Here is a 27,382-nt window from a genome sequence, read left to right as displayed (position 1 = left end):
GACCAATCACATTGAGCAGTAACGACTCGCATTACTGCTCAATGTGATTGGTCGATTTGCTTATGCCTTACGGTAACAACTAAACTTTTTTACATGCGATGGTCTTAAGTGGTTGATTACATCCTATTTCTAGATGAGAAACTCCTCCATCTTATTCTTATTTTCGGCGATCATCTACTAGCGATACATCTATTGGTCTGCGGATGCCTGCGCCCGAAGCCAATAAACGAGTTGACGGTGAACTATTGCCGAAAACAAGGATACGCGGAGGGAGTTCTGATGTGGAAGTAGGATACGATCGACCAATTACATTTGGGACCGTGCTCTAGTGGGGACGTAGGCGCGTAGACGCGACGAGACGAATTCTAGTGGGGATAAAGGCTGGAAGACACGCTCGGACCCGTCGAGCGGACCTCACCGAACGGACCTTCCTCCTTCGGCGGGACAAGGACGCAATTGAAGCGAGAACAGATGAGGCGGTGGGAGAGCGAAAGAGTAAGTAAGAGCACGGAGAGAGTCGGAGTATCTATCCAACAGCGCGCGTCTTTCTCCTTTTCTCTTCGTCTCGCAGTTTCTCCGCAGCCTCTTTTCTCTTTGTCTCTCGCGTTCGCTTTGCACATGTCGCCGTCGATGTCTGTCTCTCTATCTCTCGCGTTCTCCTTTCTCTCTCCTGCTCTATTGCCGTCTACCTCTCGTCTCTCTTTCTCTCTCTCTCTCTCTCTCTTTCTCTTTCCTCCGCTCTCGCGCTCGGGAACAGCCAGGCTATTCACCCACGCATGCACGAGATGACGATGATGATGATGCCGGGAACGCTGCCGCAGCATGCAGACTCCGAGAACGGTCGCTGCTTTCCCGTTCGGCGCGCGGCGTTATAGTTACCTCGAGCGTAAAAAGCGCGACGATAAAATTCGCATTTGTAGGCAAAAGAGTGCCTTAATTATTTATAATGTAGATACTATCCCTTTTGTTAATTGGCAATTAGCATAGCTATCCAGCTTTCAACCGACATCGCGAAAATACATTTCAACGCTAGTCGCTCGCGCGCTGTTATCAATATCTTTACGACACTCTACAATAACTTTCGACAAAGGCATCCTCTCTTTCGCAGGAATCGCAATTTTAATTAATCGAATTAACTTCACGGCACGAAACAACTGATTACCCCTCTTTCTAATCGTCTGTGACCTGCATTTTTAATCTCGAGCCACAAAGAAACATCTCAACTTGTCCGTCATATCTCTCATAATTTTTTTCTCGCGTTGCAGCGCGCGAGTGACATTGGTGCACCGCCGTCGTCGCCGTCGTTGAATGGCCTCGCTGACACAGATTCCGAATCGGCTATTTTTTCCTTCGGTCGGCTCACGCTTTTTTATCTCCGCTTCTTGGTGCGTGCACGCCTTTTTCTTTACCGCACGCCTCTACTCGCAGACCGCGATGGTTCGCTCGCTCACTCGTTTGTTCTCTCTCGTTTTCCTTTCTCTTCTCTCCCGGCGCACATCTTTTTCTCTCTTTCGCGTCTTCTTCTCCCTCGCATTCTCAGCCAGATCCTGACCTACGACTACGTCCGGGCCAACGTCTGAATTTCGGCGGTCGGCCCGGCCCATTCGAGCGAATGGCGGTCTTCTCAAGATGTCGGACAATATCGGTATTTATGATGCCGTATTCTTTAATTATAGATGTTTTAATTATATTTTATTCTTTTTGTGAAAATCTAAAGAGTATTTAAAATATGTAAAAACGCTGAATTTTAAATTAAGGCATCAACATTTTTTTGATTATATTAATCGGTATTAATTTAGCCTCGCGCCTAATTGAGTCACGTGGAATTGTATTAATTTGATGAGAATATTTTTTATTCGATAGAATATTTCAGAAGTTATTCCAAAGAATCCTCCGAGAGATAGCTTGTGTCTAAAAATACTGGATTCGCGCGTATGGACGAAAAGCCGCAAAAACCGCGGGCATTTTAGCCGCGTTGCATTTCGACGATCAGCTACGAGTGCACGCAAAATGCACAGATATATCTGTCTCGCTATCGCCGCGGAGGGAACTCGGGAACTATGTTCCTCTCTTTCTTTTACGCGCGCGCTTTCCCCCTCTCGCTCTTTCTTACTCTTTTTCTCCTTTCTTCCCGCGCTCTTGCAGCCAGATCCTGACCTACGACTACGCTTCGTGCGAGCGCGCGAATTTCGCCCGAAAGTCGACGCGGCTGAAGGAACGGAATCGCGGGCCTTCGAGGTCACGATGCAACAGTGGGGATCTGAGTCCGTGGGTCCGTGAGGGGGACCCCGACGCGAGAGACGCGGACAGACGAGAGGGAGATCGAAGTAGGTGGTGGAGGTGGACGTAGAACCGGGGGGGAACGAGGGGGAAACGTCCAGGAGGATGCGGTGGTGGCGGAGGACTAAGCGACATGGCTCGCGGCGGGAAGCAGGGGGCGGGAGGGAGGTGGAGAGAAGGCTTGACGAGGAAGAGGACGAAGGAGAAGAAGTAGAGGAAGAAGAAGAAGAAGAAGAGGAGAATGAAGAAGAAGAAGAAGAAGAAGAAGAAGAAGAAGAAGAAGAAGAAGAAGAAGAAGAAGAAGGGAGCTGATCCAGCGGCAATATACACACGGAGCGGCGCAGACCGCGGCAAAACTCCGCAGTTTTGCTGTTCGATTTTGCAAACTTATATTTAGAAGGGCAACGATCTTTTGCCGCGCGCGCGTCGGCCCCGGCGAGAAAGAGAGGAGAGGAGAGGAGAAGTTTCTCGGATACGGGAGCGAGTCTCTCTTTCTCTCTCACGAAACGGACGCCGAGATTTCTCGACCGCGAGAGAGCCACGAAATGGCAACTCTCGCTACCATTGCATTTGTGCCCCGCTTTTTTCTGTCAACTGTTTGTTTCTCTTTTGTCACGAACAAATTTTTTTTTCCTCTTTCAGTGGCATGAGAATCTCGCATCAACGATCTCGACCATTTCGTTACGACGAGTCTGAAATACCTCTTCGTCGATCGTCAACATCGCTTCACGGGTAAGAACCGTTTTAGTTATTTATATAATTCGTCACGGAACATTCGCGATACGGAATCTATAAGATTGTTGTAAAATGTCAAATTAGATCCCGGATCGAACGCGGATCTATATGCGAGTCGCGCAATTCTTCTCCGCCTCTGCGCATTATTAATGTCGCTGAATTATAGACGTGCGATACCGTGACGCGTATTGAGTAATATCGCACGGCGGCAACAAGGCCGAAAACAGCGCGGTCCCTCCGCTGCCCTATAATCGCGCATGCATTATGAGAACTTTGGGGTCAGTCACCTCGGCGAAGTGTGTGTGTTTCGTCGTCGCCTTGACTCGCTCGCGGTGGGTTTCGCGCGGACTCGCATTCCCCGCTCAATAACGAATTCGCCAGTTCGTCGCGCGAATACGTGCCGCTAATTGACGTAATTGTGCCGCAACAAATATTCGCGTGGGCCACCGGAAAAGTTTTAGCCCGTCTATTATCGGCGAACGTGTTTCGCGACGCTCATCTTTCTGCCTTCTTGTCTTCCGTGTAATGTGCGTAATTAGTGCGCAAATATCGCGGTATATATCGTTGTATATACACATATATATATATATATATATATAGACGTAGCATTAAGTATAATTAAATAATAAGCTCTATTGTCTCCGGAATAGCCTATGTATTTCCGTCTCAATGTTAATCGCGCAACACGTGTCCCATCACATTTCGTCGCATATTTTCTCACAGACTCCGTTCGCAATTATCGAGATTTATCCACGCCGTCTGATTTCCCGCGAGCTTACTACCTACCGCGTCGAGATATTTCCGCGATAGCGCACCGATATACACGCTGAAACGTAATATAAGCGTCGGGCACGCATGGCGTGCGCGGGCGGATTTCGCTCTCCCGTACAACGTGCTTCTTCCTCTTACTCTTTCACCGCCCCTGCGAGCGCAATCTTATCGTGGTGCAGCACGCTGCTCTCTCGCCGCAGAGGAGCGCGGAGTCAACGAACGATAAAAAAAAGCACGAAGAATAAACTCCGTTCCGCGTACCCTCCCGATCCTCCCCCCGTTTCCCCTCGCGCTCGTCCTTCTCTCGCGCGCAGCTCTCCTCCTTGTCATCCGCGCGTTGCAACTTCTCGGGCGTGTGTGGGCGCGAATGCACTCTCTTCCATCCTCTCGTTTCGTTCGTCTCCGTCTCTCCTCATCCTCCCCCCGCCTCTCCTTTCTCTCCTCCTTTCTCCGCCGTGTCGCTCCCTGCGCCCTTCGCCGCCCCGCGACCTCACCGCCGCGCACTTCTCTTCCCTCTTTTTCTCGTGGTTTGTTTGGGGTAGGTCACGGCGAAGCCGTGTACGAAAGACGGGGGGAACGGGCAGAAAAGTGTGAGAGGAAAGAAGAGTGTGTGCACGGCCGCGTGTGCGCGCCGGTGCTTCGCCGTGATGCGTCTTTCATCTTTTCCGCGTGTAAACAATTCTTTATACCGATTATGCAGTTTGCATGTCATTTGCGTCCGCGAACTGCATTTGCACTTTAAACCCGTTTTTGAAATACACTTATATGGATTGAATTATTCGCAGAATGGAAAATCACGAGAGTGTTTGCGTACCATTTCGTCTTTTGTCTTTTGCAAACCATATTATTAATATTATCACTTTGCTGTCTCGTTAATTTTTTTTTTTGTTACTAAGTTTCCTAATGGATGCCTCTTGTTTTTAATTATAATTTTCTTTCTGCTTTCATTCGGTTACATTTCTGCTTTTATTTAGTTACATACGCGCAGTGATATCTCTCCAAATTGTTCTTTTTACTTTTAGACAACGCGCTCGCATAAGAAGTTTCTCTTTTCTGAGAAAATTAAGTTTCAAAATGGTTTCTCTCCATCATTATCACCTGCCGTTCTTCCAGATTCACCGACTTTCGCGAGCGATCGAACGCATTCGATTAGGCCGAATTCGAAGAGGCCGTGGGCGCGCGCGCGCGTTATTGTTGCCGATCATGCGATCCGAAAATCATAGAAAATTACTGAAAAGCCAAGAAACTCCGTGACGATCCGTCCGGGACCGAGCGAAAGGGGTTAAAACGAGGGGGGAGGGACACCCCTCGTCTTGAGACGTCGTAATTCTGTCTTTGCCATAACGGCTATCCGGCACGGAACTTGACCCCCTTCGCGCCCCTCCCGTCATCCTCCCTTTCGGTTTTCTTACTCGACTCGAAACAGAGCAACCCCCTTCCCTTACCCGGCCTTTCCCCGGTAACCAGAAGGGTTACTCGCTGAGAGAGAAAGAGCGGTGAAACAATGAAACGTGCGCGAGAACCGTTATTTAAATAGTACACAGGAGCCTTCCGGGTATGAGAAGGAAAAAAAAAGTATGCGCTCCTGCGAGGAACGTGAGGGACGCAACGTGAGAAAGACTCCTCGAGATTTGCATGTCGGAACGAGAGACGTATCTGCGTCAGCAAATAGATAATGCGTGTTTCTTTTTTGTTATCGTAGCCGGAGAAGGAGCGTAGTCATTATTTGATCGTCCCGCATTGAGTCGCGCTCGACGATTAAATCTTTATGCACGTCGTTCGCGGCTGTCGTCATCCTTCGTGCTCTTACATTTTATTAACTTCCTCCGTTACGTTTTAAAATAATTGAAAATCCATCGCGACTCGATAAAGATTCTGCGTGCGAAGATGATTTGAAAATTATTAAATTTCTATCAGCCAGTCTTTTATCGTTTTCTACAATTATCGGATCAAATTTGTTTGAACTTTTTTGAAAAAATTATTTTCGACATTTCACGCAAGCGTGGACGACGTTGATGCGAGAGAACGTTTGTCGCAGGGATACGTAAGCCTTTGTGCGTTGAGACAATGACAAGGCGTCGGGACAATTTACGCTCGTTGGGAAGGAGCTCAGATCTCTTTCGGATTTTCTTTTCCCCTGCTCGTTTTCTCCTTCATTCGCTTCTGGTTCTTCCCGGCAGCTGTCAGCTTGATCCGAGATCGCGGTTCCGGATCGATCAAGGGTAGATCGCGGTGTGGATGCAACTCGGCGACGGTTCGTTGCGCCGAGCGAACCGGTTTAACGCGCGATGAAAGAGCGAATTGGGGAGAAGCGCGTGCAAAAAATTCATTTGAATCGGCTCGAGCCCGGGTCGAGCAGAGGCGTCGAAATAATTGGATTTTAATTTTCGAGGTAGCGCGAGCGGTAGAACAAAAAAACGCGGGTGGACCCCGGGTCCTGAGAACCGTTCTCCGCGAATGTTTATGTAACATCGCGGCGCATTCGTCTCATCCTTTTCACTCCGCGGCACCCTTCATCTTTCCCACGAGCTCACAATAAATCCTCAAGTGTCCCGAATTTATTTTCCATTAGAGAGCATCATTGTTGAAGACTACGATTGAAATATACTTGTATATTATTTTTATCAATCTATAATTAAACGACTGTGAATTCAATTAAATTTAACTTTAATTAAAGCGCGCGATTTTTCGAGATTTTTTGTTTTTGTAAAACTGCGCTGTAAAACTATAAACTCGTAATTTATTTCGATATTGATAAAATTTTCCGTGTACAATTTTTTAAATTATTTTTACAACGTTTCTCTCTCAGAATCAAGCGGGAAAACCCGTAGCGAATTATCAATGATCCTTAAGCATTAAAGGTTGATGATCGAAAGTGCTCGTATCAGTCCTCGTCACTTGGACAGAACGACAGACGATGGCTCGCTTCGACAGCCCGGTGGTCCGCGAACCGGCGCATGGGGACGGCACAAAGGAGGCGAATGTTTTAATTAAATCTCGGGGAAACGTGGAAACTTCGCCATCGCCCGGCGTTTTTGCGATTTTCCGAAAGTTTCGCTTCGCACGCGCGCGCGGCGCGGGACGGCTTTTAAGGTGGCGATGGAAGAAAAGGAAGGACGAGAGATGGAACACGGCGGTGGGACGAGAATGCCCGTGCAGTACCCTCTTGCACCCCCATCTCACCTTCTTCCACTTCCTGTTACCTTTTCTGCCGTCACTCCGGCCGCCGCTATCGCCGCTAAAATAAAAGAAGTCGCAAAAACAAAAGAGCGCCGCGGCTACTTAACGAAACAAATTGTTGTTTCGTTCTGGGGATGAGAATAAAGTTTTCCGCAAAGGAGGGCTTGCGCGCAGAGGGGAGTATCCCGCCTTTTTACCACGCTCGTCTCTCCTTTCTGCGTGCCGGGACCTCTCGCTCCTCCTCATCGAAACGACAGTTTAACGTAATTCAGGGCTCGTTAGCGTCGCTTTCTTTTCCCGCGTACTTTCGTACTTGCGGCGTTGGCGCGGAGTCGCGCCAGGAATCTACGATGTATTGCGCTTTGGCGATCGTGCGACGCAAATCGATTGCGCGTAACGAGCGCAATTGGTTCGCCGTTCGCAAAAAAAAAAAATTGCTGTTTTGTCCGTATTCCGCGTCGCGTGCGTGACACAAGTATCGCTCGCTGAAAACGTTACAATGCGAAACGCACATTTCGCCGCGTTCGTTAAATCTATAGTATGTTGCAACGGCACGCTCGTTAGTACGAGCGAGAACGAGGATCGTTCGAACGGCCGCTTAGGCGGTCAGTTGCAAGTAAGACTATTTCACAATGCACAGGAACAAAGGCGACACATTCAGCCAACGATGTACAAGACGAACGACACATACGACACATGCCAGCAGATGAAAAGACAAAAAAAAAAAGGTAATAAGATAACAACATCAAAATCAACGAACAAATAAGTGAGCAAAGCGATCGAGATGCAAAATCAGACACGATCGCAGAATGTTTGAGTGAATTCGCGCGGAAGCGAGATTCTTGCGGGCGAAAACATAGCCAACTGAATCGCGTTGATTGTGAGCGGGATGAACGAAAAAAAATAACATCAATGAGCGAGACGAGACGTGGGTGCGTCTGCGACGTGCAGGACGTGTTATTCAAAATAAATAAAAGGGGAGAAAAAAACGAATATAGAGAAAACCTCGGCCGTCGCGTCGATCGGCGAGAGAAAGCGAGAAACTTAAGATAAGTAGGATGCGCCGGGCAAGGAGAGAGCATTAATAAAAGGGGTTTTCGTGAACGAGCTGGAGTGTTCAACTCACTCGCTGCAGGGTGGACCAGCATTCCTCGAGGGTGCGTTCGCTGATGTTGCCCATTCCTCCACCACCGCCGGCACCTACTGCACCTCCAAGCCCCGCCGCAGAGGCACGAGACTATGAGGCAAGATAGGATAGCTCAGGTTAGTCCCCGATTCTCCGCCGTCCTCGACGGCGTACTAGCCGTCTCCACTACAAAGCTTCGTTTCGCCCAACTACTACTATTTCGGATGTTAAAGAATAAAAAAGAAACCCTCTCCGCTGTTACCGCGTCGACGGGCACGAGAGCGGCACGATGAAACGAGTATTTCTACTTTGTGACAGAGCTATCGCTATCTGTCGATGGCGATCGGGTGTAAAATTAATATCGATACTATTTGTAATAAATATCGCGCGATAATTATTCGAAAATGTAAAATGAGACTTCTGCAAAAATAACGATAGCTGCGCAAATAACGAAAGGTATTTGTGATCTAATACTATATATTCGCGAGACAGTCTCTTGCAAACAGAGTGCTCTCAGGTTTTCTTACGGGCGACAGTTTATAGTCTCGCTAATTACGAATCGCCGATGCTCGCTAACGCGATCTCAAAGTTCCGCTATCTGTCGGGTGATACGACGTGTAATTTTTCTTCTCTCTCGCACTCTCTCTCTTTCTCTCTCTCTCTCTCACACACACACACATCGTATCGAGCCTCCGCGGCCCATGCCGTCGCAGAAACACGGCGCGATATTTTCTTGGTAACATCTTCCCGGCGTACCGTATGACGTATGCGTATGGTATTATCTGTGTTGCGCGGGTCAAGAACCCCGAGAGACGACGTATCTGCATCTCTCCCGCATTGGTGTGCGTGGGCCGCGTTCGCATTTGCGGACTGCACTGCTACTTTGACGTGTGCGTGTGCTCCTCTCGCTCACTCCCTCATTCTCTCCCTCTCACTCTCTCTCTCTCTCTCTCTTCTGCACATTCTCACTCACTCGCTCTCACTCTCTCTCCCTCTTCCGTGTGTACGAGCGTGTAAGTCAACTACGATGTGCTAAGTCAACGTACCCTGCTAGTGTGTATGCATTTACGTGTGCGTGTGTGTGCGTGTGTGCAAACCGTGGTCAGCGTATCTGGGTACAGTCGCGGAATCAAACCGACAAAATTGTCGATGACATGTGACTCTGTAACGCTAAGATGACGCCGAATTAACGTAAAAGCAATCACGCCCGTCTTCCGGCTGATAAATATATTGCAAATCCCGACAGCTCTCTGTTACGAGCCGTTACAAGCCGTTGCTCGCTATCGCAATGCCATTTGAACGATAAATTAGAAAGAACGTTTGATACATCGTTTAGCGAGAAGAAGCGCGCGTCTCCTTAAGCGCGTCTGGTTTTTACACGATAGAACGAACGATTTCGCGAGACGTTTGAAACCGCGTTATTTACACGGGCGGGCGCCAACACGTAGGAGGGACCTTGATATCTCGCGATACTTAGGGCTCGCGTCGACGCGTCGTCGGACGACAGCGTCGTTGAATAAATATTTTTCCCCGCGGGGAGAGAAACCTCGCTCGAAAGTATTGTCCAGCGTCTGCCGGCCTGTGAGTGAATGACCCTATTTATCGGTGCGTTATGTATTTTTATCGCGGTCGCCTCGCCCTAGTTATTTATCGCTGCTCTCCTCGCAGTGGATACGGTCGCGGAGTAACTCCGTCCGTTTCTCTCGGGCGAGCGAAAAATAAATAGAAAAAGACGCGCGATACTCTCTGTGCGCGCGTAAACGCGAACTTTGCGTGTTTGCGCGTCTTTCATCCGGGCGACGAAATGCAAAACGGCCGTCGCGGCTTGCTCACCTGCAACTCGTTGACGAGCTTCTCCGTGAGCGTGGCGTCGTGGGAGTCCTGGCTGGTCGCGCCGGGACTCAGCATGGAGTTCTGCGAGTTCTGCTGCTGACCGCCCGACATATTCATACCGGCGAGACCGCCGTTCTGCGCGATGGTGCCGGCCATGTTGAGCGCCTGCTGCTGCAGATTCTGCGTGAGGTTTTGCGCCTGCTGCTGCAGATTTTGCGTAAGGTTCTGCGCCTGTTGTTGCAGCGCCTGCTGATTAAGCGCCTGGCCAAGATTCTGCGTGAGATTTTGCGCCTGCTGTTGCAGCGTCTGCGATAGATTTTGCGCCTGGCTCTGGATGTTCTGCTGCAAGCTCTGACTCGCCTGGCTCAGATTCTGCGGCTGATTGAGCAACTGCTGCTGCTGCTGCGGCGACAGGCTCGGCGTTAAACTCTGCGCCAGATTGTGCTGTAAGGTCTGTCCGAGATTTTGTTGCATGTTCTGCGTGAGCGCCTGGGTCAATGCCTGGCCGAGGTTTTGATTGAGCGCCTGGGCCGCCTGGACGGCTTGGACCGCCAGCGACGGGCTCGACGCCTGCGACATGGACTGCTGTGCTTGCGCGAGACTGTGCAGGCTCTGCGCCATGCTGGAGGCGATGGCGCCTTGATGGTCGGCCTGCGGCGAAGGCGTCGTCGGCGCCGGGGAAGACTGATGCTGCTGGCCCTGATTCGTCTGGTTCATCGACATCGCGTGCTGCTGCTGCTGTTGCTGCTGCATCTGCTGTTGCGGGCTCGCGGTTTGCCCGAGGCTCGCGTTCGCGTTCTGTTGCACCTGCGAGACCTGCGCGGCCTGCTGCTGCTGCTGCTGCTGCTGCTGTTGCTGTTGCTGCTGCTGCTGCTGCTGCTGCTGCTGGCCGAGCGGACTGTGCATCTGCTGGACCTGTTGCTGATGCTGAGTCGAATTCGAGATGGGGCTGTGCTGTATGCCAGGCGAATGTTGAGGCGGACCGCGCTGCGGCTGCTGCCAGTAATCTGACATCTTGAATACGTGCTGGCGCAGCGCGTGGAGGTTCGCGGCTGCCGCGGTGACAGCCGACGCTTGGATCTCCATTGGTTCGGAATCGTTTTCAAGGTCGGGCTCCGGCGAGCTGCACGGATCCTCGTCCTCCTCCTCGTCCTCGCGCTCGGTGATGTCTTCTTCTTCCTCGTCGTGAATTCTTGCGGACCGATCCGGCTCAGATCCGGGCGGTCCTCCGCCAGCAACAACAGCAACACCACCGGCGCTTCCGCCGCCGCCGCCAGCTCCACCGCCACTTCCGCCGCCGCCGCCGCCACCTCCTCCACCGCCGCCTCCTCCTCCACCTCCTATCCCACCCCCCGAATCGCCAGAGTGGAGATGATTCCCCGGGTGATGCTGATGGTGATGCTGCTGCTGCTGCAGGTGATGGTGAGGACGCGACTCTGGATTTTGGTTCTGCTGGTGCTGCGGATGCTGCTGCGGCTGCTGTTGTTGCGGCTGCTGTTGTTGCTGTTGCGGCGGCTGCTGCTGCTGATGGTGATGCTGCGGCTGCTGGTGGTCTAGCGGGCCGAAATCTGGTTGGGCTTGCGTCTGGGCACGCAGGTCCAGGGCCGCCGTCGCGTCCGAAATTTTGAGGCCTTCGCGAGAAGCCCGGGCTACCCCCTTCCGGCGCAGCTTGCCCGCTTTTTCGCACCCCTTCCGGTAAGCAGCTCGACGGCCGGCACACCTCTGCGCTCGCCGCCGTTCCTTCCTACCTTTCCTCGCGCTCGGCCGCTGCTTTTAGCCACGGGATCGTCGTAACGATAACGATCCTCGCGCCGCGCCGAGCTTCGACGTGGGCGGCGGGCAACGTCAGTTACTCGCCACCTGCTGCGACTTCCCGGCCCTGCTACCTACCGCCTGGCTCATGAAACTTCCTCTTATGATTCCTCCACTCCCTCTTCCGGGTCCTCTCCCAGATCTCTCCCTCTCTATCGTGCCTTTCTTACGCGGCTCTCACTGTCGCTGTCGGTCGCGATGCCTCTCTCACGAGTGCACCGCCGCGATCGGTGATTGTAATGCGTCCGTAATGCGTCTTTTATCGTAAAACGACTCGTTCGTTACGTACGCGGATCGTTGTCGTGCCGCATACGTTTTGCGTCCGTTCGCGTTTTCGCGGTTACGGCTCCTCTTGCCTCGGTCTCTTTCTTCTCTTCCGTCTTCTTCTCCTCTTCTTTTCCCCCTCCTCTGTGTGCCGGTGTGATACGTAATGTGTGATGTATGTGTGTGTAGGTATGCTTTATGCGTGTGCTTTGCGTGAGTTGTTGCGCGCGCGAGCGAACGTTCTCCAGCAAATGAGAGAACGGTCTATTTTTCCTTCGTCTATCTAACTTAAACTCTAGCGTACACTTAAGTTCAGGTTAAAATTCAGGATTGCCCAGCCCGGACGGTGTAAACGAGAAGGATAGTCCACGCGGACGCGAATCGGATATCGGTTGGAAGGGCTTCCGCTCCTCTTCGGGGTGAGAAATCGCACTTTGCGGATGATTACCGCTCGTCCCGTTTTGCCCTGAGTATTTAAGCCCCGTTATGTTGGATGTGCGTGCGGTGTTGTGTGTGTGGTGCGTGTGTGCGTGTGCTCGAACGCGCTCGAACAAGACTCGAAAAGTTGATGTTTGCTTGAATCGCGCGCGTCGGCTTTGAGTCAGTGAGTTCGTGTGATTTCTTTTAAGCGGGACGAGAGCGTTCCTCTCCGGGATTTCCGTCACTCCGTTTCTGCTTCCGCCTGCTTCCTCCGATTCTCTCTCTTCTTCTAAGCGGCTTCGTCGCGTCCGTCGATGACTCCTCCTCGAAATGCGACTCTAGCGTTTTAACTCTTTAAAAGGAATTCTATTCGATTATCGATCACCGCTCGTCGTTACCGATATCGTCGATGGTAGTTGTGGTTGCTTCTTATTATCGTTTAGGTTTAATTAATATTGCACTTAGGTACACTTGTTTTTTGAACACACTGAAATATATATGTATGCAGCGCGGGGTTCTCTCGAGCTTTCTTTCCGATTCTTGCTCTATCTCTCTTCGTCTCTAACTCCCTCTTTCGATCTTTGTCTCTCTGCGCTTCCGTAGCTCTACTCCCGATCTTTCCGTATTCCGTCTTCTCGCTATCTTCGGATACGCGCGATAAACTCGCTAAATCACTTTCTTCTTCGCAACCCCGCTTCTACTCGTTCGGCTTTCGGTCTTCTTGCGCTCTTCTGCTCTTCCGCTTCTGCTTTGCTCGTCTTATTCTGCTTCTTCCGCTTTGTCCAGTCTTCCTCTCCTGCGCGGGAATCTCTCGCTGCAACGCGTCTCCCGCTCGAAGCTGCAATCCAGAAAAACAGAATACATTTTTGCGTTATTCGGCGTCACGCGCGACCAACGGTTTGACATCAATACACGACTACTTTTTCATGCCATAGGCAACCGTTTCACACATTATTGTTTGGGAAAGAACGTTTGCGGGATATTGCTGAAATATATTTATCTCAGATATGCGACATTTTCAGATTTCTCACGGTATTCACTGCGACTTTCGGATCGTAATAAAAGTTTTAATGTCTCGATTGATGAGGTACGCGAAGACAAAGTTATTTAAAACATTGATTTTTGTCAGATGACACTGTCTAAAAACGGTTGTTGCAGCGCGACGTCGAATCGAATTGGAAGAGAATTCTAATCAAATTTCGCGATATCGGAAAGGTTCACCCTCGAGATTTTACGATCTTACGATAAGGCAATGTTTAAACGCAGTTCTCTTTCAACTGACGTTTATGAAGGGTTACACTTCCGGCCGCGACACAAACAATAATTTCAACCAGCACTGTCAGAAGCACGCACTAATTACGCGGCGTGGTAAATTTCATCCGTTTGACACATCCAGCTCTCGCGTCGATGATTTAACATTACACAAATTCATGCCCTGCTTTTTGCTATGCCTCGTCAAAGCGGATTTTTAGTTGGTTTCGCACATTTACGAGAACGCGGCGCAAACCGGCTCGAAAACGCGGATGCCTTTTGCCGTCGCGTGGTGACTTATCATTGATAACGTAGAAACAGTAAGGAATGCCAAATGCAGAGATGCAAAATTAATATGAAAATATTCGACAGAAAGAGAATGACGCGTCGATATATGTGAATCAAATATTTTTTGTGGATAAAAATAATGCTAAGATAACAATATGCAATAAACCAAAGCACGGTGAACGGAATGAAAATAAAGATCCAGAGCACTGAATATTCTTGAGAATGTAATATAAGTATGAGATATGTGTTTTATGTCAAACGTAACAGCACTACGAACAACGCGATATCTCTCACTATAACACAATCCTTGACGCTAGTGAAATTGCAATCATCTTTTCGTTTCGGCGATTATCGTCCTTGTTTGGAAGAATTTTGAAATGTATATTTTTTCGCTACTGTTTCGCCGCTCCTTGAATTATTTCCTAATACACGATCTTTTCGCGAGTGACAGTCAAACTGTCACTGACCGAAGAGGAGGGTTGACGCGACGTCAATGAAACGCCAAATAATTTGTTACAACGTGTGTCAGGTTTATGTGACGTGACAAGCATTGTCGCCTGCCTACTGAATTAACGATGCGAAATGATCACGCACGGATATTCGCATAATTGCTAACTCGTTTACTCGCGATTCGTTACGTTTATTGTTCGCCGTGTGATTCCGCGATCGCGAGCATCAAGACAATCATTCGTCTGACTGCACACATATTCGACGATGGTTTCGAGATCTTTCTCGTTTTTTTTCTCTCCCCCGACTCGCTCTCTCGTCTTGGTTTTCTCGTGACCTTACCGAAGCACATCGTATCACTCCCGAGAATCGAGACGGGATCGAAGCGTGTGCGATCGCGACGAAACACTGTTGAGACGGCGACGATGACGTACCGGGCATGTCAGGATTCGGAACAGCGAATAGGAGGGGGAGGGTCAATGGTGGTCTCCGGTCCGAAAGTGGGGAAAACTGACTAAAATCACGTGAAAGAATGAAAAGAGAAAAAAAGGCAGCGGGCGCGTTGACGATCGGCTGGTTTACGCGTCGGGTCTACTAATATGCGCGGCTCGGGACGCAAAGTCCGCGGCGGTCACAATTCAACTCGAGACACAAGACCGGCAAGGGCCGAATATTCCGAGAGAAAGAATCCGGAGAATTCCTTACTGGAGAGTTATACAAGTGCGGATGACAGGTGCAGGCAGAGCAGCGGCGGTCGACGATGATCGGTAAATACGCGTTAATAGTGATGCACTCTCGGCACGGTTGCTCGCGACCTTCGTGCACGATATCAGCCAAGACACTGTTCTTCCTCTTCGAAGGACGACGGCGGTAACGACAACGACGACGAAGACGACGACGACGACTACGACGACGACGACGTGCGACGGGGGAAAAAGCTCTCTCCTCTTCCGCGTTCGAGTCCTTGACGGAGGAGGAACCGAAACTGACTCGGGTCTGCGGCTCGCGAGAAACGCTAAGTCCTTCTCCGTCGGGGGCCGGTGGTGGCGCGCTTCTCAGACCGCGTGCGTCTGACTAAAAGCCACCCCCTCGTGCCTTAAAGAACGCGTGTTCGGGTAGGGGCGTTGTCTTAGGTGGTGCGCGGCCGCGAAATTTCTGGCCACCTCGAGGCGCCTTCGCCGCACGCCGTTTCTTACCGCGGCGATGCCATACGCGGGTCCGACGGGCCCGGGCGCGGGCCCAGGTGACCGTGGACCGACTCGTGACCCCGGCCGCGTCCACCCACGACGAAAATCCACCTCCGTGAGGACGAAAAACTGAGGCCGCCGTAGGACAGGAGTTTTCAAGCTACCCCTCTTTTCCTTTGCCCCCACCAGTCACGACGTCGAGGCGCGCGCTCTATCTCCCCCTTTTCCTCAAACTCTCCTCTCCCTTCACCCCTCGCCCAGGTGGGTGGGTGGGGGATTCTCCGCCGCCGACTCCGCCGACGCCTCGTACGGGGGTAAGCGTCGTAAGGGGTGAGAGAAAGAGAGTAGGGGTTGCTCTCCGTCTCCGTTTCGCCCGGCCAAGAAAACCCTTGCCGCCGGGCGGGAAGGAGAGAGCCGTAAGAACCGATATTATCTGTCCCTGTCTATCTCCCGATCGCTATCTTACACTTCGCGGTTACGTTCCGGCGCACGTAAGTACGCGCGGGCTACCTCGAATCGCGCTCTCTTTTTGAACCGACGGTTTCGTCCTTGAAAACTTTTCGCTCGTTCGTCGCGGACCCGTCAACTCACTTGAACTTCCTTTCCCCCCCGCGATTCTCCCTCGTCGATCAAAGGATTCTCGTTTAACGGCGAGATATATGTGAGTCTCGGTGTGAGACATGCGAACGCCACGAATCGGAGTATTCGACTGACCGAAAAATTGTAGGGGGCTTCTATGTAAGGGGGTGTAACAGTCTGAGGTACGGAATAAAAAGAAGGGGGACCGTCGTATAAAAATGGCCTCCTCCCTCGCGTCCCGTATGGCAACGCACGCGTGACTAACCATGCTGTGGGGGAGTAGAGTAAGCTTTCTTTTTTATCGCTCTTTACAGACAGTGCCTGCTTGTTACGCTTGTCTCGATGCAGCGCGCGAAATTTACTCGCGGCTCCAGTGACAATTAGTCGATTAAACGTCCGACGATCGGGAGAAAGCGTATCCGAATGTATCGCGTCATCCTGATCATCCGTCATCCTGCCAATCCGCCTCCGCATTTCGAAAGCCAAATCGCGATTTAAGCACGGATCATCGACCTTGCGGCGGACGTCGACTTTTCAGTGGACGCGCTGATGCTCATTTCACGGCGGAGGGTGGTCGATGGTCATCCTGCTCGTCTTACGCACCCTCCTCGCCAAAGTAGACAACCAAGCCGCCCCTTCTTCGCTCTCGCTCCCTCCCTGCCGGCTTCTCATCTAACGTACCTGCCCCACCATCTGCATTAGGCTCCTATTCCTCCCTTCTACACCAACGTCTTTCCCCCCCTCGCGCGCTCCTTCGTCCGTCCTTCTCGCGTCGACGATTTTCCTCGCTGTACCTCGCGCACGCCACCCGCCACCCTTTCCTACGCTCCTTTTCTCTCCCTTCTTTCCCTACCCTTTCTCGGCTGCCTCGACTCGCATCTCCTGCCCCACCAGCGCGACAACCCCCACGCGCCGCTTTTTTACGCTGGCCTCGTCCTTTTTTCCACGTGGTGTACACGTGGAAGTAGTGAGACCGACGTAGTGGGGAAGCGCGACCCCTTTTTTTCTTCACCCTGCCCTCCTGCATCCGCGCGGGTGAGCCCCGCCGTCTGTCCGAGACGACGCAACAACACGTCCACCTTCTCGTCTCGCTGTCTCACTCTCTTTCTCTCGGTCGGACGAGCGGCGGCGACAAGAAAGGAGCGAAGAAAAGAGCGTCACGTAGGATAGCGTCGCGTCCGGTCGCGTCCCTCCACCCACACCCATCGTCATGTCCATCCTATCCGCGTCTCTCCCAACGCGCGTGCGACTAGGGTGGACCGCCGCGCGAAAAAAGTTAACCAATGGGTCGGCTGACCGGCGGATGGTGGAAAAATTGAGCGACCTTCGTCGCACGTGTAACGCCACGCGCGATAACTTTCTTTGTTACGACGCGACGGACCGTCGAAAAACGTCTCTCACTCCTTAAAGAGATATCCTACGACGACCGGTTTCGGTCTATCCGAAATCGATTATCAGGATGTATAGTCTCGCTTCATTCTCTACATATGTCTAAACTAGTAACTACGAAGAGACAGAGATTTAATGAAAACTGTTAGTTCAACTTAATCTGATATTAACAATATAACGATTAATCTTTCACGTTGGAGTTATAAATAAAAAAGTAAAGATATTTTCAATTTTTTAGTAGCATTACATAATAAATCAGATATATATACACATATAAATATAACATAAAATATAATTGTCACAAAACTTTCTCATAATCAATATCTTCCAAAAAAATATTGAAAACTAGCGCAAGATATCTATGGATCGCGACGTAATTTTTCGCAAGGATCCAAGTGCCGAAATATTCAGTTGAACATGCCATCGGCGGAAGGCTTGAACAGGACGAAAGTAACGCATTTCCGACACGAGGGTTTCTCGGCACGAAAGTAACCGGGCGCGATCGCGATCGAACTTCCGTTCGCGGCAGGCTGCCGCCGTAGTAAGAATTTCGGCTCCGTGTGCGGGTGGCGAGAGGGACTCGCTCGCGCGAGTGTGTTTCTCCGGTGCACCGAAAATAAGTACGTAGAACGCATTGGGCAATCGAGGCTCACTTTAAATTACAAATGAAGCGGCCGGCTCGGCGCGGCGTACGCGAGGATAAAAACAGGTGAGAATCGAGCCTCCGTGCTTGGTTTATAGGGTGGGTGGATTGTCAGGTAACGCATGTGTGCGCATATATATATATACACGCGCGTATGCGTTACCGTACATACGTACGTAATGCACGCACATACGCGGCGGTTTAGATCTCAGTCCCGATCCCGATTCCCCCTTGATCCCGATCGGCAGCTGGACTTCAAGAACCGAGCAACGGACGTACAGACGGGTACTTGCGGCGTACGGAGTTGTTGCACATGCACTTGTAACTCTGACGGCCAGTTGTGCCGGCGCGGCACTCTGTGAATCGAGCCGATCGACTACCCCGATACGGCGTACGCCTTTGCGTAGGAAGACATTTGTCTTCTGGGCCTGATCCTGCCTACTTTGGATTGTCCGCCTTCTTCGCGAATATGCCGGTGGCGAGGGGGGGTGTATGAAAACGTTCGACGAGGGTGGTCAGATGGTGGAAAGGCCGTTGGATACTTTTTATACCTCCGCGTCTTTCAAATTTTCTGGCCGCGATACAACCGATATCTCGATGATTATCAGAATTCTGCGTTGATTTAAGAAAATAGTTTTGCAATGTCCACGTTGTCCTATGAATTGAAAATAATTAAAATAAAATGATAACACAACGCTAACATAATGCTCAATCTGTCAAGAATTTCACAAAGAAAGGAAGAATTATCTATGATTGATTAACACGCGCGCGCACGACTGCTTAAACACGTTTTTATTTTCATGTTCTCTTGTGCATCTGTCACTCGGGAAGATTCACAGACTAATAAATCGTTCGCATGTCTTTTTTTTTGCAGAAATTCGTTTGCTGCTCGTGTGAAGTAGCCTCCTTTCAACCCCCGATTGTAAGAACCACCCCGTGGCGAGGTGACGCCTGGTGGCGGAATAAGGAACGATGGAATGAACGAGTGGAGAAAAGGGTGAGTCGTTTTAAGGTTTTTGTCCGTGCTAACCGCGGCAGACTATCGATCACGGTGGAAGTGCGGTAGAGCGACAAATGCGAGCAGACGCTATCACACACGAGATATACGCAGTCACTAAACCTATTTATTACATCTGAATGATGTGTTATATATTGCACTGAAATCCAAGCAACGCAAAAGAATTCTCAGACACGTTTAAAAGTAACTTATTAAAAATTTGAAAAATTAAAATATCTTTCAGGCGTCTGTTTTATGATTTTTATATTCTTTAGGAAAAGATCCAAAGAAATTCTCGTTTTTTCTCGATAAATAAATACAAACTATCTTTCACTAATAAACTCCACTAATAATAATTTCGGTGAGTTCAAAATTTTCAACCTCTAAATGCGGGAAAAGAATGTCTATGTATGTTTTTTTTTTGCTGCGTCGAGCGATTGAACTCACCGAAACGTGTGTACATCGATCTGAATCTCGGACCACCTCACGCGCGTTATCACGTCATCGCGGAGAATACATTGTAATATGAGAGACGCACTACTTTATATTCGCCGGGAAATGAGATTAAGATCGTCGCGACGGTCGCAATTCGGCGAATCGGCGAATCGTAGGAACGTGCTGCACGCGAGCCATCGAAACTGACAGCCCGGATTAAGAATTCTAACGGTAGGAGTAGCCGGTCGGCAGTAGGATGAAATGAGCGACGCGTCCGGCGCATTACGCAATGAAAGAAACAAATGAAGCTTAATAGAAAAACTGCCCGCGCTAGAAAAACCCATTCCATCGTGCACTTAGTACAGCTGCGTCAGAAAGTGCACCGACCGTTCTTTCTCCCCTCGTTGTCGAGCGTTGTCGACGAGACGCACGTTTCTAAACGACGAACGCGACCGTCTTCGTATCTACCGTAATAATTGGATGCTATTTAACTATCGAACAATTCCGCATCGTACGAAATGCAATATTTAAGTTTTTAATAATAAAATACACGCGAGTGTTTTATTTCATTGTTTCGAGAAGAATCGATGTTCCTTTAATTTCGATGGGAAATGGAATCGTTGATGCACCTAGATCGTCGCGCGGAAAGTCAGTGATCCGTAAAACTGGGCGGGTAACAGCGAGACACCTCATGAATTTTTCAGGTCCATTTGGACGGACTGCTAATTAACAGTAATCGTGCAAACGTGTAGAATCGGCTCGCCGCTGACCGGTGTACTTTGTTCCGGTTCTAAATTTGATTTACATTAAATATGAGAACGCTCGTCGGGACGAGCGTTGCGTGCATGCGCGCGGGTCTGTATCGTCGCATTAAATATAACCAAACGCGGCAAACGCGCGTAATGAATCAAATTATTTCGGACCGCGGCGCGGTTGGGGAGATAATTTACCCGCGTGAAAAGGATAAAAGAGCGCAAAAAAGGAATGAATTGCAGATCCGTCGAAATTATTCGCGTATACGCGAGATACGCGCGGCCGACTGTTTAGACAACACCGATTCACCGGTAATCGATACCGATTCCGGACAATTCGGGATGTCAAATACGCGCCGCGTGATCAAAGGCATACACGCGTACGGGCGTGCGTGAGTGCGTGAGCATTGTCGAAGCTCACGGCACGGACGTGAGCCGCGGAACGCGTCGCATGCATTTTTCCCGACTGTACCACCACTGTCGTCTGCGACTGTGTCAATAGGAGGCAATCTAAGTACATATGCACACACAGACGTAATGCAGCTCGGCCGCACACTGCGACTCGTGATGCAATCGTGTGCCTCGTGCCTCGCGCAGTTTCGACATTCTCTTTGCCCCGCGCTATGCGCAAAGTGCGGCAACGAATTCCGCGATCGGACGCGATCGATCGATCCTGCCGGTCCGTACCTGCCCAAATTTTAATCTCGAGAATATTCCCGAAGTCAAGCCCGCCCGAGTCCTGGATCACAGATCTCGGACAGAAGTGGTAACGAAAAGTCGAGCGAAGAGCGATCGCTCCGTACAAGTGCAGGCGTATCTGTGCAAGCGTGTTTTCTGAGACTTTGCGCAAGTCGTGTGATAAGATAAGCGTTGCGCGGATCCAGGATCAAGGTGACGAAGATAGCACGGTGACTTCGAGCGGCATCGCCGACGATCGTGCCGGAAAAAATCTGACGCGCCTCGCGTGTTATCGGAAAAATACGCCGCGCTCTATTCTTACGAGTGAATGTAAAATTCACCGTTTTCAAGTCTGGTAAACGTTCGTCCGAAATAGCCGAGTTTCTCGCAAAGATATCCGTAGACGTCTCAATCTTAAGTGGGATTTAATTTTTAAAAGCGCCAGTTATTAAATCACGATTACCTACTTGACGACGTGAAACAATTAAGTGGAATTACCGTCTTATCGTTTGCATATCTTTTTAATCTTCTATTGAAAGCAAAGATGGAATGGAGAATCATTTACAAGTTATACGCTCCGCAAGGAACGATGCAATAGCGATAAAAATTGCGAATTTATGACGTCATTTTCTGCATTGTTACTGAGAAACAATCTATTTTTTAATGATTTGGGCGCGCTGGAATATGCATGTAGCGAACGAATCTCGTTTATTTCGGAGCGAAACTGTCGGGCCAGAGCCGGGGTGATGACGAGGGGCCGCTAGTCATGAAAGATGGCAGACACCGGTCGATGATCGGGAATATTTTTGCCCGTGCAGTCAGTACTTTCTGTCTCGTATATTTGCGATAAAGTACGAGAGGGGGGGATTGAGCGGGGGCGGAATATATACATAGGAAGACCGTTAATCAAAGCTACAGCGCGCTCTGGTCCGGGATCCCCGGCCGGAGGAGCGAGCGGCGAGTTTTGCCATTTTTGGGGGGGAAAATTTTCCGTGGAAATCATTGACGTCGCCCGGGTCATCGACGAGCTCTGCCCGGCGGACCAAACAGCTACACGTATACACACACACGCGCGCACACAACCCCCGTCGGCACGTGTGTATGCATACGTGTGTGTACCAGGGTACACAACGTGGGAGGCCTGTGTCTCGTACATCGGGGTGGTAGTTCCCGCAGAGAACGGCGTGCGACGGCCTCCCATTGGCCTCCCATTGGCCGGTCCGGGGGTGGCTCGCTGCAGTCATCGATTCAGGCAGTCATTGGCTGACTCGGCCCCGGCCGCCATTTTGAATGACTCCGGGATCAATACGCGGGGTGCGGAAAAAAAAGTGCATGCAGGCCCACCGCTGCCCCCGGTTCCCTCGGCCGTATCTCACAGCCGTTCTATCTCCGTTCGCACGCCACCGCCGCTCTCCCTCGCTCTCACCCACGTTCTCTATCTGGCCACCGGTTTCATGCCAACCACCGACACCGTTGCACCACCTCCTCTTTCCACCCAGGGGCACCCTAACGCCTTTCCGCCGCCGACTACCAACCGTACTCCCCCGCCCGCCCGTCCACCCGCCGTTACCGCTCTTCCTCCGATGGCATCCCCGGCGCAACAACGCCGACCATCGACGACCCAGCCGAAGGGGGTTGATAGGGCCGTTCACATGTATATACGAAGCGGAGAGAAATGCATACACGTATGATGCACATACAAGGACGCGCCCGCGCGCTCGAAAATCATCGAAAAAATAAGCGGCGTTGCCGGTATTCCGCCGTGGCGCCGCCACCGCCGCCGCCCCCGGCCGTCGCCGCCGCGTTCCACCGTCATTTTCTTCCCCCCCGGGTTTGTGTGGAGAGTGTATATGCGATTCTCTCTCGTTCTCGCACGTTGTTACGTTGCACGCTACGTTTTCAACACAGGCCAACTCGTCGGGAAATAGGAAATTTGAAATCGAAGCTCCGCACCGCCGCTCTCGCCGGTGCCGAGCCCACCCTCGCCCCCGTCCCTCTTTCTCCCGCATCACCCTTGATCATCGGTGGAGCTCCCGGGCCTGGCACCAGACCCGGGGGTGCGTCATCGAACTCGGGAAATGGAATGATTCCGCGTACCGCGCGTTCTTTGTCTCGCAGACTCGCGATTCTCGCCATTTTTTCCCAATTTTTTCCAATTTTTTCCCCTTTTTTCAGCAATCGTGAAATTTACGCTATTCAACATCGCGAAACGGTTAAATTGGCGATAAAAATTGTACTTTTGCATCAGAAATAATTCCTTATGATATCTAACAAATTCGTGAAGACAGAATTGCATGCAACGAATAAGTAGCGAATGCAACGACCAGTTTCCATAATCTTTGATTTTACAAATTTTACTAGAGAATTAATTTTGTTAACGTCTAAATGATCCTACTAAAAATAACAAGTTAAAAATGGAAATAATAGTTTCTCGCAAGAAAATTGAATGACTCAACAAAGTTTTTTATACAGAATAATCAATACCGAAACGGTAATCGTTATGACGAAGTATTCAACAATTGTAACAAGCGTTTAGAATTGTTCTCGGATGAGATGGGCGGTTGTCGCCGCGAGAGAAACTTGTTTCGAGTCTGTTTGAAGTTCGTCTTGCGACAGGCTGGTCATCAAGTCGTTACACACTACTTAATAATGCGCGAATTATAATGGTAATATAACAGCGATTCTGCCGGATAACAGTAGTCATCACGGTAGTCGCTATTATTACGTATACTATCGTGTTTAACTGTTTTACTGTAATAAGCCGCGGCCGTTCAAAGAGAGAGCGAAGCGAGGCAGTAGGCAGACCGTGGCTTGCGCGAAAGTATGCATTACGCCAGCTAAGTTTTATAGCGGCCGTTGTTGTTAGGTGGTGCCCCGCGCGCGCGCGCGCGCGCGCGTGAGGGCTGTCATTACAGTAACTTGTAAAACAGTTGCCTTTGGACGTAATGTTATTTGCACGATATCGACTTAAGCGCCGGTCGTTGAAGATTTATCGTTCCGTTTATGATCCGTCGCTAAACGGCACGACATATCTCCCACGGGCGAGAGAACGCGAATCCTCTTCTTCCTGCGGATCCTCCCACGATCCGTAGAAGAGAATTCCCGCTTGAGAGAATCTCCCGCTCTTCTCGAAGCTCGGAGCTTCTCTGAACATGGCGATTCTTCTCTCTCTCTCTCTCTCTCTCTTTTTGATCGATATTTTTTGTTACGATAGAAAAAAAAATGTACAACGCATGCCATGCAAAATTGATATTCAGTTAGTTGTTGGGGTACTTACGTTTGGAACCGAACTAACTGAAACAAGGACATAAGGCTTCTCTTGGTAGCAACGACTTTTAGATCACATTTTTAGTTATTAAGAATTTTATCGTTTTTTTTCATTTTTCGCTTTTTAAATTTACGTTTAAAATCTAAAGTTTCTCAAAACTTGTTAAAAATATACTTTAGTCATATCTTTACAATTTACTTTGTAGGCGTCTAAAGTGTTTTTTTTTGTTTATTTGTTTCTTTCCCCCCTGTGTCTCTCGTTTGTTCCTTCGACAGTGTAGGTGTACTCTTCTTCTTTAAGGCAATGCTTTTGTTTTAATTTCGTTTCTTCTCTTTTTTTGGTGCTTTTTTCGCGTATTTTTCTTGATTTTCTGTATTTTCTCCTTTTTTTCTTCTTAATCGTCGTCTTCTTACTCGTCGTAATTTCGAAATCAGGATCGCTCGAAAGTGTTTTAGCTTCTCTAAATTATTTAAGTCCTTTCGGCAAAACTTAAGAGGAGTTGTTCAGACGTTGTGTTTCACAGACAGAAATCGGTGCGTGTTTCGGAAACGGTGAAATTAATTTTTCAATGAAATAACTATGACAACACATAACAACACAGTGCGACGCGTCTGAAACAGAAAAGAAAAGGGGGCACCGGACCCCCGTATGTCCTCCGTTACGATCGATCCGTCGCGATGACTTCGCGATCGTCGGTGAATCCTGCTTGCGGTGCTTCGCAAACGGATCCACCGATTGTTTCGTTTTTATCGCGGTTATTTTTCGGTGAAACGTTTTTTATTCGGTACAAATGCGGTTAGCGGTAGCGACGAAATTCCGAGCCTCGTTTGAAACGTGTGTTTGCGGAGGGACCAAGAAGCGTACGAGTGACGAGAGGGTATATCGATCATGACAGATTTTGTTTGAAATTGTCGAGTGAAATTCGCGTTTTCGAATCGCGACAATTAAAATTACAATTCGAGATTTAATGATTAATTCTAAGGCAGATAAAAATATATGATTAAAAAAATAAAATATTAATCAAAATTTATAAAAAAAGTTATAAAAAATAATCTTTAGAATGATGAAAAGTTGAATTATTGAAGTAAAAAAAGAGAGAGCTTAATACTACCTTTACGCTGCTAATGGAAGTAAAGTGCTAAGTCAAATACCACCTGGAATTTTGGAATAAAAATGCGACAAGTTGAAAGAGAAGCACTTGGCCCAGGCAGGATACCGCGAGGATCTGGCATCATCGATAGTCGCACCCACCTCCCCCCGGGGCACCCCCGAGCCCGAGTTGGCGTCGATCTAAGGCCATTCGAATCTCCCGCTCGACGAAAGGAAAAACCTTCGGTATAAGAAGGGGTCCACGTGACTCGAGGAACGAATGAGCGTCTTTGCCACCCCCGCCGCGGCGTCCTTGTCCGCCCCCTCCACCTTCTCTCTTTCCCCTTCTAGAGAGGCGCGCGGCGTCGCTCCTTGCGCGTCGTGGTAAGACGCGTCGGGACGCTCTGCCTCCGTCCTTCTCGCGCCTTCGTAAGCTCCCTGTCTCACGTCCTTTCTCCCTCTCCCTCTTTCTATCTCGCCGCGCTCTCTCCAGCTCCTCGTGCTTTCCCGGACTTTTCTCCCCCACGTGCTCCTCGCGAGTCGGCAGTGTCTGCTGGCACGTCGCGGGGTGGCGATCTTGGTAGAAAGGACTTCGGGAGCCCGCTCCGTCTCCTTCTTCTCCTCCCTCGGCGCTCTCTCGCTCTTCCTCTCTTTCTCTCCCTCTCGCGGATCGTTTCTTACGTTCTTCGAGCGCACAACGCACTCCGATCGTCGTCTCGGGAGTAGCCCCGCGAGAAGCCGCCCCCCCGAAGCCATTCCCGGTCCCTCCTTTCCCGTACACGCGGACTTAAACACGCGGCGCGGTTCTTTCGCAATAATTCCCCGATTTCTCGCGTGCGAGCACCTCCGCGGTCGCGACACGCGTCTCCACCGAATCGTCACGGCACGTCCCGCCGCGTAATCGCGGATATTTCCGTAGGATTTCGGTAACCTTTGATAGAGGCATTGCGAGCATCCCCGTGTCTGAGTAGCAACTGCGCCGTGGCCCCGTGCCGGGCACCCCCACCTCACCTCCTCGCCGCCTCTATTGCACCACACGCCGCCCGCCGCCTAAACCGTGCCGAAGCGAGCCACCAACCCTCTCTCGGACGCGCGCTGGCCCTCCACCCGCGCTCCATCTCGCTCCCTCGTCGGCTCCCTGCCGTTGTCGTTCGCGCTCTTGCATACACGCCCGCACGCCCGTCCATCCGTCCGTTCGTCCGTCCATCCGCCCGCTCTCTCGCCTTCTCTCTCCGCCCGCTCTTTCCCTCGCCCTTTCTCGCAAGCGCGCTTCATCTCGCTTTCTCTTTCCGCCCGCTCGGACCACGAACCGGCGTTCGCTCGGACGCGCGCTTTCCTCTTTCACCATCTTCCTCGCGCCACCCCGCCCGCGCCCTCACATACGATGTGCGCTGTGTGCAATGCGCTGCGCTCCGCGTCGTTGTATGCGTCGTGCGCTCTGCGCTCTGCGCGCGACCGTGCCCAGCCCGGCGCGCGCGCGGCGCTGCGCGGCTAGGCGCACCGAGGCGTCAGGTGGATGACGCCATGTACGTCGCGCAGACCGTTTGTAATGACGATAACCGGCCAACGCCGCTTCTCTCTCGGATCCGGATAAGTTTTCATGGCCAGCGGCGGCGCCGGTCGCTACGAAAACGATCGCGTTGACACGTCGTACGTAGCGAGGGAAAGGGGGGGTGCGAATGCAATTTGGCTAATTTAGTCGCGGGAATTAGGCGCGGAAACTAGCGCCTAATTTTTGCCTTTCTCCCCCTTCCCCCTCCCCTCCCTCTTCTTCCATCAACCACTCGTTAATGGCCGGTAGACGAAAGGGTAAAGCTCTCGACGATGCAGCGAGGCTTTATAGATTTCGCAAAGCTTGCGGACTAATCTCGATTGTCCATTGCTAATTAAAGTCATTTTTTAACTCCAAACGCAATCTGCAATTCTTGATAATTACTCGTGATAAATATCCGTGGTAG

The 27,382-nt window shown here is 50.4% G+C and overlaps 1 protein-coding gene and 2 long non-coding RNA genes across 7 annotated transcripts in view; 1 reads left to right on the top strand and 2 right to left on the bottom strand.

Annotated features, from left to right (window-relative positions):
- dati (datilografo) overlaps window positions 1–13,095 on the bottom strand; it is an 85,742-nt gene extending 72,647 nt beyond the window's left edge. For 2 of the 3 annotated variants that reach the window (XM_067356559.1, XM_012365214.2), the window contains exons 1-2: window positions 9,926–11,693; window positions 8,093–8,203 (exon numbers count right to left, since the gene is read on the bottom strand). In XM_067356559.1, the coding sequence (XP_067212660.1) occupies window positions 8,093–8,203; window positions 9,926–11,011 (1,197 nt within the window). In that variant the 5' untranslated portion in view covers window positions 11,012–11,693. Of the gene's footprint in view, window positions 1–8,092; window positions 8,204–9,925 lie in introns of all 3 variants that reach the window. The other variant, XM_067356560.1, reaches the window with a different exon arrangement.
- Window positions 1–27,382, top strand: part of LOC105671243 (uncharacterized) — a 217,143-nt gene that overhangs the window by 88,527 nt on the left and 101,234 nt on the right. Inside the window, exons 2-4 of one of the 3 annotated variants that reach the window (XR_010890603.1) lie at window positions 134–495; window positions 2,923–3,012; window positions 19,080–19,202. This is a non-coding gene — a long non-coding RNA (uncharacterized lncRNA). Of the gene's footprint in view, window positions 1–26; window positions 496–2,922; window positions 3,013–19,079; window positions 19,203–27,382 lie in introns of those variants that run through there. The other 2 variants (XR_010890602.1, XR_001100585.2) reach the window with 2 other exon arrangements.
- On the bottom strand, window positions 13,118–26,505 carry LOC137000342 (uncharacterized). The gene is made up of 3 exons (XR_010890601.1): window positions 26,356–26,505; window positions 24,345–24,946; window positions 13,118–13,259 (listed from the first exon to the last, which is right to left on the bottom strand). It is a non-coding gene; the product is annotated as an uncharacterized lncRNA (long non-coding RNA).

This window comes from Linepithema humile, chromosome 6 (assembly GCF_040581485.1).
Source record: "Linepithema humile isolate Giens D197 chromosome 6, Lhum_UNIL_v1.0, whole genome shotgun sequence".
Lineage (NCBI taxonomy): Eukaryota > Metazoa > Arthropoda > Insecta > Hymenoptera > Formicidae > Linepithema > Linepithema humile.
This window is presented reverse-complemented; position numbering and strand designations above follow the sequence as displayed.